At 51.5% G+C, this 15,075-nt stretch overlaps 1 protein-coding gene across 2 annotated transcripts in view; it reads left to right on the top strand.

Moving 5' to 3' along the window:
• The window catches only part of LOC144169062 (uncharacterized), a 138,749-nt gene that overhangs the window by 15,573 nt on the left and 108,101 nt on the right, over positions 1-15,075 (top strand). The window contains exon 1 of one of the 2 annotated variants that reach the window (XM_077698061.1): positions 11,442-11,556. The exons of the other annotated variant lie outside the window; for it this stretch is intronic. Within the exon in view, the coding sequence (XP_077554187.1) occupies positions 11,529-11,556 (28 nt within the window). The 5' untranslated portion in view covers positions 11,442-11,528. Of the gene's footprint in view, positions 1-11,441; positions 11,557-15,075 lie in introns of those variants that run through there. 2 annotated transcript variants of the gene reach the window in all.

Genomic DNA, 15,075 nt, shown 5'->3' with positions numbered 1-15,075 from the left:
AGCACGCCGTGAGAAGGCTGTGTTACACACTTTGAAAGAAGGGCTGCAAAATAGGACTTAGACTCGGCCATGCGACGAAATAATTTCCGATGTAATTAACATTATTTGTATTAAGAATTTGTACTGAGCGGAAGACCTCTAGTTTTTCACTCGCAATGTACATTCGCCACGATTTATATTAGCGGACGGCTTGAACCGCTTAATGCTACAGCAGCAGCAATTAAAGGCGTTAATAAAAAAACATCGAATCGACCCTGATTAAAAAATGTTCCCGCAAAAGATGTCTACGGGCTATTAATTTTTCTTCGTTTAACGTACAGCTTCTTGTCGTTTTTATACGCCTCGTTGTGGCACGACTTACACCCTCACGACGGATTCACGTCACACACAAAAACTGATTTCGTGTGCCACACAAACCACTAATGTCGTTCGCCCCGCTGTGGTCCTGTACAGCAGGAAACAAGTGAAGCGAAAACAGAAAACTGCGGTCCTCAAGTGCGTTAACTCAATTTTTAATTGGTGAAATGATAAAGCTTTCGGGGAATTTCAGTGGAGACTCATTATTACAATAGGCCCCGCGCCGTACAATAGCAGGCAATAGCGAAATAGTCTACCTATCTGGGTCATGAAGATAGTAGCATTCTGTTCGCACTTCCGTTGTTTTCGAGCGAATACGCTGACTCTATGAGCGGAGCAAAAAAAAAAAAAAAAAAAAACAAAGCGCTTGCGTGATCCCGTTCGGTCTCTGCTGTTTACACGACAAGGATGTCCTTCCTCTCGTTCCATTAACTTTACACCGCTCCCGGAAGCCGTGTCCACACGAGGCCTGCGGTGGACTGGGCGAGGCAGGAGAAAAATGGGCACTGCGCGTGTTTGCGCCGCAGTAGGTCATCGCCTAATGAATGAAAATGAATCACCCTCGTAATAAGTCGTTTATCTCAGCCTCTCCCTTCGCCGCTGCAGTTTTGCGCACTGCCTCCCGCTTTATCTATTTTCCATTTCTCTCCGATGGCCTCACAGCGGACGGTCGCGTCATTTCTCGTTATCGCTGTCGCGTAACCAGGCGCGCTTTTCAATTTGCGTGTATACTGTCCATGTATCTAGCCGATCTGCTGGACTTCCTGTCCGTGCGCATTACTCATCCGAATATCCGCGATTTGTGTGATTATATATATATATATATATATATATATATATATATATATATATATATATATATATATATATATATATATATATGCATTTATTTATTTTGTGTTACAACAAGAATGTGTACAATGCAAGATTTCTGAATGAGGTCCTGGAGTCAGAGACTGAAGGGGGACATCCTGTTATTCATTAAACAGACGAAAACACATGTTATCAGCAGAAATACGCAAAATAATATCACCAAGGCAATATATATATATATATATATATATATATATATATATATATAAAGTCCGAAAACAAAAAAAAAATTGGTTGATTCCTCTCTTGCAGGAATCGGTAAAACACAAAAGTGAAATGTGCAGCGAAATCTGCAGCTGAGCATGATTTGCTGTTCGGCGGCTGTCTTGTGGGTGTGCTTAGCGAGCGACGTCCTGCTGGCGGGTCGCTTCGCTTCGGCAAAGGTGCACTGGCGTCATTTCCGGGACGGATATGACGTCAGTGAAATCTTGGTGTATCCCGGCATCAAACGCATTCGTGTTAACATATAAAACCCGAAAACGAACAACCCGAAGTAGTACTAAAGGTTGCTTCCCCACAAGAAGACTCTGCGTGCAGAGGTGCACCCTTTGCAGGTCACTTGCTTCGTTGTATTGGCGTCACTTCTGCTACGGATATGACGTAAGTGAAACCTTCGTGAATCCCGGAATAAAACACTTTCGTGTTAAAAAAAAAAAAAACTCGCAAAGCGTGCGAGAAAATAAGGTAAGTAAACACAGTGACACACGAGAAACACATTAAAAAAAAAGTTTACTGACGATTCAGAAAGACGACTTCCTTTCTTTCCCTGATCTCCCGGAGCGCGAAGGAACACCTCACGTAATCCGAGTTCCCTCACCGAGCAAAGAATGTATTTTGCAGTTACAGGTGTTCCTTGCACGTGCATACAGCTTAGCACACCATCTCGAGGATTAAACATGCGCCTTAGTTCTGCGTCCTTGTTGTATACCTTTCAAGGCAGGTGCCGTGGCCTGCACTCAGAACAGCGCGTTCCCGCTAACCACGCAAGACAAGCACGGCCTTCGAGCCGCCTGGTTCCGATGCTCGACGGCCGACCTTGTGCGAGCGCGCCTGTGGCCGGTCATCGCGGGGCACTCTGTAACAGGCGCGCCTTGCGCGTCGATTGACAGGGCGGCGGCAGGCATATTGCATGTAGTGGCGGCGCCCGTACACGCGGCGCGGCCCTCTCAATGGGCCGAACGCAGCCGGGCCCGGGCGCGACAAGGAAGTCCCGGGCCTCATTGGTTCGTCCTCCGGTGGCCCTGAGGGCAATCGCGCCGCCGCTCTGGACCCCTGCCTCCTCGATGGCACTTCGACGCTCCGACGGGTGGAATAATCAGCCGGCCGGCTGCTGCGGCCGCTCAGTGGTGTTGGCGAGGTCGCGGGTTCGAGGCATGCCGGTTGTCGGTGATGGCGAATGCTGGGCTATTTACTTACGCTAAAACGATAGACTAGGGTGTTGGGATTAGTTACGGGGCCTCGATATGTATGCGTTGATATTTCGGGTCATGAGAGCGCACAGGCGACTCCAAAGGCGAATTACATGAACACCGTGCGTTACAAGACGTGCGTCAAGGAAGTAAACGGTGATGGAGGCGGAAAGCGAAAACGCCCGTGTGGTCGAGATTTCGGCGCACGTTAAATATCCCCAGGTGGTCAAAATTAATCCGGAGCCCTCCACTACGGCGCGCCTCGTCGCCTGCGTTGCGTCGGCGTGTTAAACCCCACAATCAATCAATCAATCAAGGAAGTAAACCGTTAATGAGCTTTCAGAGTTTTCTTCATCTTTATTGAAGGATACGCTCTATTCCTGGCTCATGGCGAGAAATTGTCGCCTATTTGTCCTCAGTTCGAACTCTGTGAACCTTTAAGCGCAAGCCTACGCGAATCAGTAGTATTTCTCGACTGTCGGGTCTTCCGCAGAGCACCACGCTCCGACTGTGTTCTATGCAGTGCTCTTTGAGTGACGCGTCGTTTGGGGTATCCGTTGCGCCTTAGATTCCCCAGCGTTCCAGGCATCGAAACGCCCTGTCCTGATTCCCGTGACCCTTGTCTCTTTTTATTCGATGCGTGGTATACCAAGTCTCTTTTGTTGTTTTGTAAACCTCCAAGTCTGCGTCTCTCTCCGTTGCTGCCGGAATCGCGTCGCACGTGACCGCCGGCGGGGCGGCCTTTGCCGGGGGGGCCCCTTATCGATTTCCCGCCGGGGACAAATTTGTGTCTGCGTTTGCCCGCCTTGTTTGCCTGTCTTTTCAAGCGGCGGCGGAGAGACGCGCGTGGAGTTTCTAAAAACACGATTGCTGTATCGCTACAGGATGCCGCCGCGCGACCTCCCAGGCGCCCGGCCGCTATTCCAGGCTCGGAAAGCCGCGTGACTAGGGCCTCTGACAGCCGGCTGATTGCTCGGACTGAACTCGCGCATACAGCACGCTGCTTCGGGCCCGCGCACGATAGAGAGACCACGCGCGGGGCGCTGTCGACGGCGTCGATTTATGGTAATTGCATCTGAGCGCGAAACAACGCGCTCGCGCGGGATTCCATTAAAAATTCTGTCACGGGGAATATTCGCAGCCGGCCACCACCTCTTTGGTATTTACCTGTCGTCGGGCGACTGGCTACGTCGCCCTTCCTTCGTTCCAAGCTACAAGCTGGCGTCCCCTTTTCTTCGTCCAATCGCAGCGTCGAATCTGCTCGTTCACAGTGACCCACATGTGCTCCATGTGCTCTAGCGGTTTTTTGAAAATGCCGCCGTGCCAGAGACGCGGCGCGTAAATCCCCATTGGTCCGCAGAAACGCAGCCCTTGATTTCCCATTGGCGGCCAATAAATGACGGTCCGATGTGCCCTACGCCGCGCCAGAGTTGAAGGACTCTTGCCGCGCTTTGAGGGCTATACGTCGTCAGCCGGTACTCGCAGTTGACGTAAATGAGTACGACGTTGCTTGGTGTGTCGTTGGGCGTAACGTCAAGGTTACCTAACGTCAATCCTAAACAATGAGCATAAGGCCTAACTTCACGCTTTGACGTATAACTTCGTTAACTGTATTGAGAAAATACCTCTAAGAGCAATGTTAGGCCTAAACTCTGCCGCTTACGTTATCTGGAAATGTAAAAAGCATGCAGTGACCTAGGCTCCGTACATAGTTCCTCCATTCGCAGCTGTGCACAAAGCAAATAAAGAATCCTTGCCCTTGCTGTCGCCGTGGTGTAAAAGACTAAATAAGAACTGCAGACATTCTGCTCTCATCTCGTGTCTCGGTATGCCCTGCGAACACACTGGTCAAGTCAATCTGGGGAGGATACTGGGAGTAGAGCAATCTCCGACAAACCGCCGCAGCATAGACAAAGTGTACCGGGATTGCGTGGTCAACACTTATATTTGTTAATTTTGAATTCGTAACGTTTCTCGTCCGATTTTTCTAACCCCCCCCCCCCCCCCCCCCCCCGGTACATGGCGTAACACATCGTTAGGGGAAGAACAAGCGCGACCGATTCGGGGTTGTTCGCCAGCACAGAAAACTCGGTGGACCGTGGCGAACGGTTTAATGCCACGCATGGACGCCGCACATGTTCCTACAAAAAGCCGCTCTGTTCCGTGACCCGCTATCTTCAGAACGGGTCTGCCACCCGTGCAGGCGCAGTTTAGCGAGATCCGGTGGTCTGTTATTGTTCGGAGCGGCCGGCTCGAACGCAATTAAATGACCACTTCTTTGCGCGGCATACCGTCTGATCTAAATCTATAACGATGCTACCCGATTTGTTCTCATACCGTGTCTTCCCGTCGTGCACGTTTGGACGACGTCTGCAGGCCCAAAACGCGCCCGGCGCTGCTATAGCCTCGCACGGCTGCGCTGGGAAGAAGAGACGCCCCCCGGCCGATATTTTTCTTCCCTCGTTTAACAACTTCTCGCTGCAGCGTGCGTGTCCGCTGTGCATGCATGCATACGTATTGCAGGCCGAGAGAGAATTTTAGCGGACCCCCCTTCAAGGCTATTCAACTTCTCCGCGGTTAGCACGCCCAGCGCGTTCCGCTAGCGTTTTCCATTACACTTGTACGCATTCTCCGAATCTCCGTCGTTACCGTTATCTTGTTCTTATTCATTGCTTCTCTTCGCAACTGCAAACCGCGCCGCTCAAACTTGCAGCCGCGAAAGCACTGCTTGCAAGCGCATATAAATTGCGCAAGCTTCTCTCTCTCTCCGCGCGTGCGATCGTCGTATCCCCCTCGCCGCGAACCGCCTTTTTTTCTCATGTTTGGTACGTGCAGTAGCTCCTTGCCGCCATTTTTCACGCGATAACTACCTCGAAGACAGCCGTTTTTTTCCCTGAATTAATAACGGGGGTAACGGCGCGAATTGTTGTTTTACAAGTTCGTGCTGTTCCCGAAGTTGTTATTGTAGCCTACCTGATTTGTATGCGTTGCTACAGCTAGTCTCACATGCAAGCCTAGTTATTGTATTGCAGCGTGTTGATTTTTGCTGTTACGGTTTCTTCCAGGGCTCGCGGGAATGAAGCTGTCATTTTAGGGCTACCGGGTCTGGGTACCATCTAGACATGTCTATAAGGAAGTTCAGGATACACGGGGAAATGTCTGTAGGCGTTTGAATCTTTAACAAGTAATTATATGCGGTGACCACGTCCCTATGGGCTTGAAGGCTTCAGTATTTTGATCAGCGATAACAGCTTTCTAACCTGCAGTAATAGACAGCTGCCCTACCAGAAATTTTAGGGGTGGTCGAGATCCGCCGACCAATTAGCAGTCGCATATCGAGGCGCGGTACAGTGAGGTTGTGACGAGCAAGGCGTGGGAAGAAGTGCTTGCAAGCGAGGATTCCGTACGAACAGTTTTGCGTACGGAGGTTCCGTGCTTGTTCGATCGCCCGTTCGGCTGTGAGTCGGTTGCATGTTCTAGGTGCAAATATCGGAGATCTTAGTATGCGGTTGAGCGCTTAAGTCGCGTCACGGGAAGAGGTCGTGAAGACGACAAGTTTGCGCTTCTAGTTCAGCGGTCGTGTTTGGAGCCCAGCAAGACTGCTCACACAGAACTGTACGAAATAGTTGTCGGCTGGCGTTTAAATTGTTAAATGCGCAATCATTTCTGTGTGGGCTCATCGAGGAAACCTGTATGTCCATCTGCAACGCTGCGGGATGTGCCCTACTTTCGGCGCGTACGAAAATGCTAAAATGCTAATAACAAATAGAGAGAGAGAGAGAGAGAGAGAGAGAGAGAGAGAGAGAGAGAGAGAGAGAGAGAGAGAGAGAGAGAGAGAGAGAGAGAGAGAGAGAGAGAGAGAGAGAGAGAGAGAGATATGGCGATTCGGGTGAAAAGGAAAGGAAGTGCACTGGGGATATTATTGAGCCCATCTGGGGAGGCGAAGGAGGGGGATTAAAGATTAGAGAGGAGAAAAGGGGGTGATAAATAAAAGAGATAGGTAAGCTAAAAAAGAAAAGCGTGGAGCCTCTACGTAAAGCTAAGCGAAGCAGTAGCAATGGCGCGGACAGCAGACTGCCATCTACAGGAGCTTGTTGAGTCCGGTGGCCCCTGGGGTGTGATTTTATGCATTGATGACTGCTTGTAGTGGCCCTAAATGTGTCTTTCTGGCAATGCATATTTGTGTAGAAGTGAAGCCGACTTTCAAGGGGCTTTATGTATACCGTTTCAGGTGTATGCAGGGGTTCTGAAAAGGGGGGGGGGGGGGATTTAATGAAAGGCCATACGGCCTTTATGATTTCATAACATCAGGCGATTATATTGCTCCTGAAAAGATGTCCTCCCTGCGACAAATGTGTGTGTGGTAGTGAAGCCGACTTTAACAAGGCCCGTTGAATAGCACGACGCATTTGTTCGACAGTTCCCAACTCCGCAAGCTTTTTCTGAACAGCACGGCACCGCAAGGCTGGAAAAATGAGAGGACTTGTCTGTAAGTGTCTATGTTCCGGTGCATCACACACACGCCCACGTAGCCCACAGGCCACGGGTATCAAATGTATAATATAATTGTAACTGTAACTGGTAACTGGACAACGGTTTTTTTGTCAGCGTAGGTGTTTTGGGATCGTCGTACCGTGGGAACTCAGAATGAGAATTTGACAATTTTTAGTTCGCCTGGCAGGCGTTCCTGCGAATTCAGTGCGTACGCGTGCAATGTGCACGTGCGCTAGTTTTTTTTTTTTTTTTCTACGCAGGTAAGGTGCGCACGAAAGTTGATTTCCTTACAAAAGCGCTTGCAATCAGCCTTGTCTTCGCCACAATGATGGCGATAATTTATGGGAAACCGCGCTTCCTGGGCTTCCTTACTGCCATCAGAGGCAGCAGCGAACTTCGCATGCTTTCGTTCCTGTTAACCCTGTTGTTACGCATAGTTAACACCAACGCTAAATAATTTCATAACGTTCGTGTCGAGTCAATTCCCTCCTCACTTTGCTTTAGGTCCTTCCTAATCCGATACGTGTTTCCCTCAGCAGTCTCCGAATCCCAGAAAGGAGGCTCCCGACCGTTGCGTTTGCAAAACGCGTCTCGTTTTCTGCGTTCAACTGCAGTCGTGCGCGCAAGTTAACCGGGTCCCCCGCTGACCCCCATTTTTTTCTTCAGATGCCGTACCGCCTGCCTGCCGTGTTCTTTTCTTCCTCTTTCACTTTTCGTCCCTTGACATTCCGCCGCATCCCTCCTGTGGTCGTCGTTTCCTTACGCCAGTGCAAGCAAAGGATCTGTTTCGAAACGGTGCCGCGTGAACCCTTCTCGCGTTCGTCGCACCGCCCCTTCGCCGCGCCTGATTGAGTGCCATTCATGCGGTGCGCGCATCCACGCATTCGGCCCGAGTGCACGTAGACGCAGCTCAAGGTGTATCGATCGGTTGGAGGACCCGCCTCTAAGGCGACATGAGAAGAGGGAATTAATAAGAACCCAGATTTCTTTTAGGGGCGAAGCCCTGTAGGAGCTGGGGCTGTTGGCGTCTCCAGTCGTCGTCGTAATTGCCGTCTTATGTAGTCACGGTAGTAGAACACAGGGACACTCGTTAACGCCTCGCGCTGGAGCGCCTCGTGCTTCAAAGACAAGAGACTTTTACAGCAAAGCTGTATAGCTGTACCCCTTAACAATTTCATCTCTGTTGTCAAAAACGCCCGGGCGCCAAGAATACGTTTATACACTGCATGCTTCGCCCCTCCCCAGATTTTGCGTTAGTGGAGATGGCCCGGGATTTTTTTCTTCCATCCTTGGCTGAGGCTGCAGCGCCTGAGTGTTCCACGCTTCGTACAATTTTTTTGAAGGGGCATTTTGGCATGCTTAAATGTGGGCTCAACTAAGGGTTTCGTCTGGAACGCTTAACGTGTCACACCCTCGCTGCGCACGAAGCCGTTATTAATAAATGGCGTTAGTCTTCAAGCTCTAGACTATAACCTAACAATTGCCTTACCAGCAATGCATTTGCGTATAGCGGCGAAGCCGACTTTAGAACGGTTTGATATGGAGTGTTACGGGGTATTTAATGAAAGGCGCACTCCTATTTTGGTATATAACGCCTGGAAAAATGTCTTCCCCGCAATGTCTGTGTTTGCAGTAGCGAAGCCGGATTTAAGCGGCCTCGGTGTACACCATGGCCGCGTAAGCGTTTATTGGTCCCACTTACGGAGTTCGTGCCGTTTCTTTCTTCTCGTTCTCCGAATACTGTCGTTTCAAATGTCAATGTCATGCGTTGTCCGGCTGCTTGTGTAGGGAAAATAAGCAGCGCTTGCATGCGTGGACTTAATGCGCACCAAAACAGACTTCAGTGAGACAGTCTTGTTGAAGGCAGCAGTTCTTTGCTTGTACCTCGCCGAGGTAGATATTTTACCGTGCCAGCTGAGGCGCTTTGTCTGGGCCGATGCGCGCTGTCCCGCGTTCAAAGCCTGCTCTACAAGCACAATACCGTGATTGGGCCGCGCGGCTTGGAAAGTGGTGGTCGGATTTTCCTGGCACGGAGGTCAGAGGTGGCAGCGAGCTATCGAAGCAGCGTCATTTCAGAGCGAACGAATTCGAAGCTTCGTGGCGGTTGAAGCTCGCCCGCATTTCTGCGAGAACGGTGTGCAAGCCGTGTTCCTGGAAGCTCGCCGAGCCCAAAGCGGCGGAAGTGTTCGGCGGTTCTACGCTTCGCAGTGGGCAGAGCCTCGCGTCGGTATCCCGGTCGCCGAGCCGATGATTACAGCCTGCAGTGGCGTAACGCGCGAGGGAGGCGTCGATGTCGAGTGACTAATCCGCGGTGGCCGTGCGCGGACCGGACGCATCGCACCTTATCAGGGGCGGAATCTGGAGCCTTAATTGTCCGTTTCGTGTCCGTTTCAATGTGTCCACTTCAAGCGAGCTGTGAGCGGCTGAGAGCAGACGACCCGAATGAGAAAGCAAGGCACGCATAACGGGGCTGTTGCTTTTTGCGCAGGTCGAAAGACTGGCGAGTGCAACTATTGATTGATTGATTGATTGATTGATTGATTGATTGATTGATTGATTGATTATGGGGTTTAACGCGCCGACGCAACCCTGGCGATGAGGCGCGCCGTAGTGGAGGGCTCCGGATTAATTTCGACCACTTGAGGATCTTTAACAGGCGCCGAAATCTCGAACACACGGGCGTTTTCGCTTTCCGCCTCCATCAGAAAAGCGGCCACCGCGGCTTCGAATCGAACCCGCCACTGAGCCACCGCGGCGGGTCGCGAGTGCAGCTACTTCACGTCTTACGACGGACGCGAAATGGACATTTCGAAACGGCCACACAGCTGTAAATTCTGCTCCAGTTCCGCGGGGACCGCGTTGACATGTACGCACGCGCGCGCCCGAGTCGCACCTCTCTCTCTCTCTCTCTCTCTCTCTCTCTCTCTCTCTCTCTCTCTCTCTCTCTCTCTCTCTCTCTCTATCTCTATCTCTATCTCTATCTCTATCTCTCTCTCTCTCTCTCTCTCTCATTGTCTGCGTGTGTTTTCATGGCCGGGCGCTCCCTGATTACCTGGTCTGATAAAGAGCGTGTTCATACTTCATCGGTGTTGTACACTTGCCATTGCGCGAAAACGCTGGCGCCGATTGTAACTTCTCTTTTTCATTACGCGAGTCCACCCTATAGAGTGATTCTAGTTGTGCGGGCGGCAATTCGATTCACGGCCTGTGTCCCGTCAGCTGCTGCTCGTTCTCTTAAATCGCTGTATAATTTAGCTGCACGCTGTCAGGTGTGGCTTGACAAGGCAGATTTCGCAATACAAGCGTTACTGTTTCGGAACTGTATATTACGAGCGAACGCGTTTGCGAGGCGGCTGGCAGCGATTTCTTCCGTCGTCGTGTGTCTCAGTCCCTGACCCCCAGTTTGTTTTTATCGTGATCTGATCTCGGATTCGTCGCGGGGGCACCTGAACTCTCCACTCACTCAAAAGGCCACGACGACGCGTTTTCGAAAGCACGTTCGTTAGTGGCTTGGATTGGGAAGTCCACCTGACTTGTTTCGTCTGCGCGCTGTCAGTGGTGGCTCGATTTCTCGCCTACTTGCTTCGCTCCGAATCATTCGCGTTGTCATTTCATGCACTGGACGGCATTTCTGGATAAGGAGAAAAAGAAAACCACAATTTCTTTGCTACCTTGGAAAAATGAACATCGTAATCGTGCGGGACCGGAACAGGAATTTAACGCGGGGCGCTTTATTCGTTTCTTTCCCGAAGTGTAGCGGTAATTACCGGACAAGTAAATGCAGACCCCGTATTGCAGGTCTAAACTATTCAAAAAACAATAACAACAACGACAAAAAAAAAACGGGCAAGCAAACGCAAACAACGGTTTGTTCGTTCGATAAGACATGCACTCTGCCGGTAAAAGCCTTTCACGTGTACCGCATCACTTCGCGCCCGGTGTGCTCTCTCGGTTATCACTTTCACCTATCCCCCATCCTCTTCCTGAACTGGATGCATCGGTTCTCTTCTTGGGCCAGCGACTCTGCTGGGAAGCTTCTCAACTTCCGCATCCGGATCTGCTGCTCGGCCCGTTTCTCTTGGTCGTCCGGAATGGAGAAGGAGGAGGAGGTCTGGAGCCTGCCATAGATCTCTCCTTCGAGGAGCGCGCGGCCCCAAGCTTTTAAAATCCGCCCAGCCCGTCCTGCGCCCGCTGCAGCTGCGCTCGCAAATCAATGGGGGAAGAACGCGCGCACTACAATAAGCCCGCGCCGCCTTTTTTTGTTCTCGGCGGCGAGAATCAGTAATTGCCTGCTCGTTTAGCGCCAGCCAGGCGACGCGACGTCGGCGGAGTACTACTACGGCGCGCCTCGAATCAACGTTCCTCCGTGCGAAGTTCATCCCAACTCGTAAAGCGATGGAGCAGCAGTGGACTACTGGTGGCGGTAAGTGCCGCTTCTTCTTCTACGGCTTTCACACCACCGGATTTTAACCGTCTATATTATTAAAGATGCCAGCATGGAGGAGGGAGATGCGAGAGGCCTGTCAGACGCGCGTCATCTCGCGTTTGGAGTTGCGTGTGGGCCTTAATTGGAGGAGGAGCTGTGAAAGCGTTAAGGACGGAAACAGTCGGAAGTGCTGGTATCTTTTATCGTGGCACTATCTCGAACACGAGCCCTGTGTGGTACCTGCTTCATACCAAACTCTTTCTTCTAAACCTATGCGCTGTCTACTTCACCAAAACTGGTTAATAAATACTAATTAACGCTAGATGTGAGAGGTCGATCATGGCAGACGCACCGTTGAGACTTTCTGACAACGAGCTGCGAAAACGTCACACACACACAGAGAAGCAACTCTTCGTCAAAAGGCATGAAATATAGCTTCACGGCAGTGCCAGCGTTATAGGTGTTCGCTCGGGTAGCAGCTCCACGTCGCCGGCAAACTGTAGCGATGTCTCTAGTGTCACCCTTGTCAGCTTGGTCGTGGCTCATATTGAGTGGAAGCTGGGGTTTCAGACGTCTTCTTTGAGTGCTCCTCTGTCTACATATGTTATCCAAGTTTTTTCAGTTAATTAAACATCTTTAAATTCTCAAACCCCAGCTTCCGCTCAATATGAGCCACGACCTAGCTGACACCCCCTGAACCCACCGTGTACAAAAGTAGTTGTATCCCCCCCCCCTCCCTCTTCCCGCCGCGGTGGCTCCGTGGCTAAGGCGTTGCGCTGCTGAGCACGAGGTCGCGGGTTCGATTCCCGGCCGCGGCGGCCGCTTTTCTGATGGAGGCGAAAAGCAAAAACGCCTGTGTGTACGAGATTTCGGCGCACGTTAAAGATCCCCAGGCGGTCAAAATTAATCCGGAGCCCTCCACTACGGCGCGCCTCATCGCCTGCGTTGCGTCGGCGCGTTAAACCCTACAATCAATCAAATCACGTATCCCCCCCCCCCCCCTACCGCCCCCTTATACTAGCAATTGACATTCAGATGAGACACGCCTAGGTGGTTCGCTTTGTAGGCTGCGCGTTACTAAGTGATCCGGTAAGTCGAATACCGTATAACAAACTTGCCGCAATTTGCGCCGCCGCCGGCAACTCGGCGGCAAGCGCTGCAGTCTTTTCAAAGCTCGACTGCGTATACCTCGAACCCAGCAGGCGGGGCAGGCAGCTGCCTTTCTGGCGCACCCCCTTACCGCTTCATGCCTGTCGCGTCATAATTAGAAGCACTTCGGTGCGCCGTTCACGGGCAGCGAGGTGCGTCGGCAGTTGTATACGCAGCTGCAGTGAAGTTTAGCTGCGCGTCGGAAGGCAACTCTGTATATGCGCAGGGACGTTAGGTAACGCGCGTTTACTTGTGGCGAGGTGAAGGCTAACCACGCTGGACGGGCGGACGTACGGTCCGGCGGAGATGGAAGCGTCGTACGGGTGACGCACGCCTCGGAGAGCCGCCGCAGCAGGAGCGGCGCCGGAGTGGGGGAGCTCGCAGCTGGGGCCACCCGCGCGAAATATACGGTCCGCGCGGTTTTTGTGGCCGTTCCTGGGCTCAGCTGTCGTGACTCCGCGCTGCTGCCGCCGCTGGCCCTTGTAGTCCGCTATTGCGCAGTATCCGTCAGCGAGGGACGGGGGTGCCGCGTATGCTAATCCGTCCTCGGGGCTGGCTCCGTGGCATGTGTTGTTGTGTGCGGTGAGGGCCGCGTTCCACTCGTCTCCGCGAGCGGCAGCCAGCCGTGACCGTCACAACAAGCAGCTTGTCTCGGCTTGGGCAACCTTCGCGGCATTTTTTTTTTTTTTTTTTTTTTTTGCGCAGCGGTTCTACGGCCGACACTTTTCTCTTCTTTGTAGTTGCCTTCCGCCAGCGCTGGGTGTTTGGGTGCTTGATAAGCGTAAGCCGTCGTCACAGTACCTCGGTGCTCATAATTACCACTAGCCATTACCGCTTGTTCCTTAATTAAGCGAAAAATATCAATTCTTAAGCCCTACCCGCCGCGGTCGCTCAGTGGGTGAAGTCATGTGCCAGGTTCGACCCCGGCCGCGGCGGCCGTTTTTCTGGAGCCGAAAACACGAAAACGCCCGTGTATGTCGAGATCTTTAAAGATCCCCCTGTTGTCTAAATTAATCCAGTGCCATCCACTATATGCGGCGCGGCTAACAGCCCACGTGTAACTCCGGAGGATACAACGCTTAAAAAAATCGTCTAGGGTTTGTGGTTCCACGTGAAGGCGTTAGGACTATGAAACCCTATACGATTATGGTTTCAGTCGTGATTAGGACTCGTCGGAGATGATGCGTGATATTTTGAGAGGCGGAGTGCAGGCCTCATCTCGCACTATTCTTGCCAGGTCACTCTTAATTGAAAAAAAGACACCTAGAGCATGCAGGATTGCGACGCCCCGCGTAGACGTGGGCATCAGAGCAACCGTGGGAAAGAATTGCTCTGTACCTCCGACTTTATTAACCGCACTCCTTGTTCTCACGAGCGAATGGGCGATTCTCGCCGCCGTCCTATAGCTGTCTCCCGTTGCCGCTTAGGGTGCACTCACTGCGCTGACGGCCGCTCATACAGTCTACTTTTGCGGAGGCGAATTACTTGCGGCTTTATCATGATAAGTCAGCGCTGGGCATTAGAACGACTGGTGATGCCACGAGGCGCAGCCTTCAATCACGTGTCCGCAGTGCAAGCGTGGTCTTTAATGGAGTGCAAATATTTCATGGCCACATGAGGCGTTAACATTACGACTCGCGCGTGCCCTCGACGCGGTCACGGCGGTTCCTTTGTTTGTCCGGGGGCGACAACGTTAGGAGGTACACCATCAGGGGAACACAGCAACATGTTATGAGGGTTATATGCTAAAATGAATAATACAAATAAGAAAGGGAAACATGAAAGGAAATCCATCAGACGGACATACACGCACACAAACACACGCGCGCAAAAAATAAGGAGCTTGGGAGATGATATTGACCTGGCCCATTCATTGCGACAACGAAATTTGGGAACGCAACGTCAAAGTGTTGCCCGCAAGTGCCCGCAGGAGCACTTGCACGTACTTCGGCAATTGAAAGCGAGGGAACCAAAATTTTCATAGATGCAGAAGAATCCTACGCATAGTTCTCTTTCCATCTCTCTCTCTCTCTCTCTCTCTCTCTCTCTCTCTCTCTCTCTCTCTCTCTCTCTCTTGCAGATGTATTTAAAACACCCTGATTTTTAAAATTTTCTTTTAAGTTAACTCTAGTACGTGCCCTCATTGCACTGCTCCAGTTTTGGTACCCTCGGACAGACAGGAGCGGGATATTTCATTCCGGAGCATGAGTATCTCCGAATAAGAGCATCTCACGACGCTTGTAGAGTTTCCGGTGTATAATGAAAAGAGTTGCACCTCTTTACGTGAAATTCCGTGCATTCTGCTTAATCGTAGTATTCAGTGCTACGCGAGACCCTCTACGAAACCCACGCGAAACCCACGCGAGA

The sequence above is a fragment of the Haemaphysalis longicornis genome, unplaced genomic scaffold, assembly GCF_048455015.1.
Source record: "Haemaphysalis longicornis isolate Haplotype H1 unplaced genomic scaffold, Haemaphysalis longicornis Haplotype H1 scaffold_2, whole genome shotgun sequence".
Classification (NCBI taxonomy): Eukaryota; Metazoa; Arthropoda; class Arachnida; order Ixodida; family Ixodidae; genus Haemaphysalis; species Haemaphysalis longicornis.
This window is presented reverse-complemented; position numbering and strand designations above follow the sequence as displayed.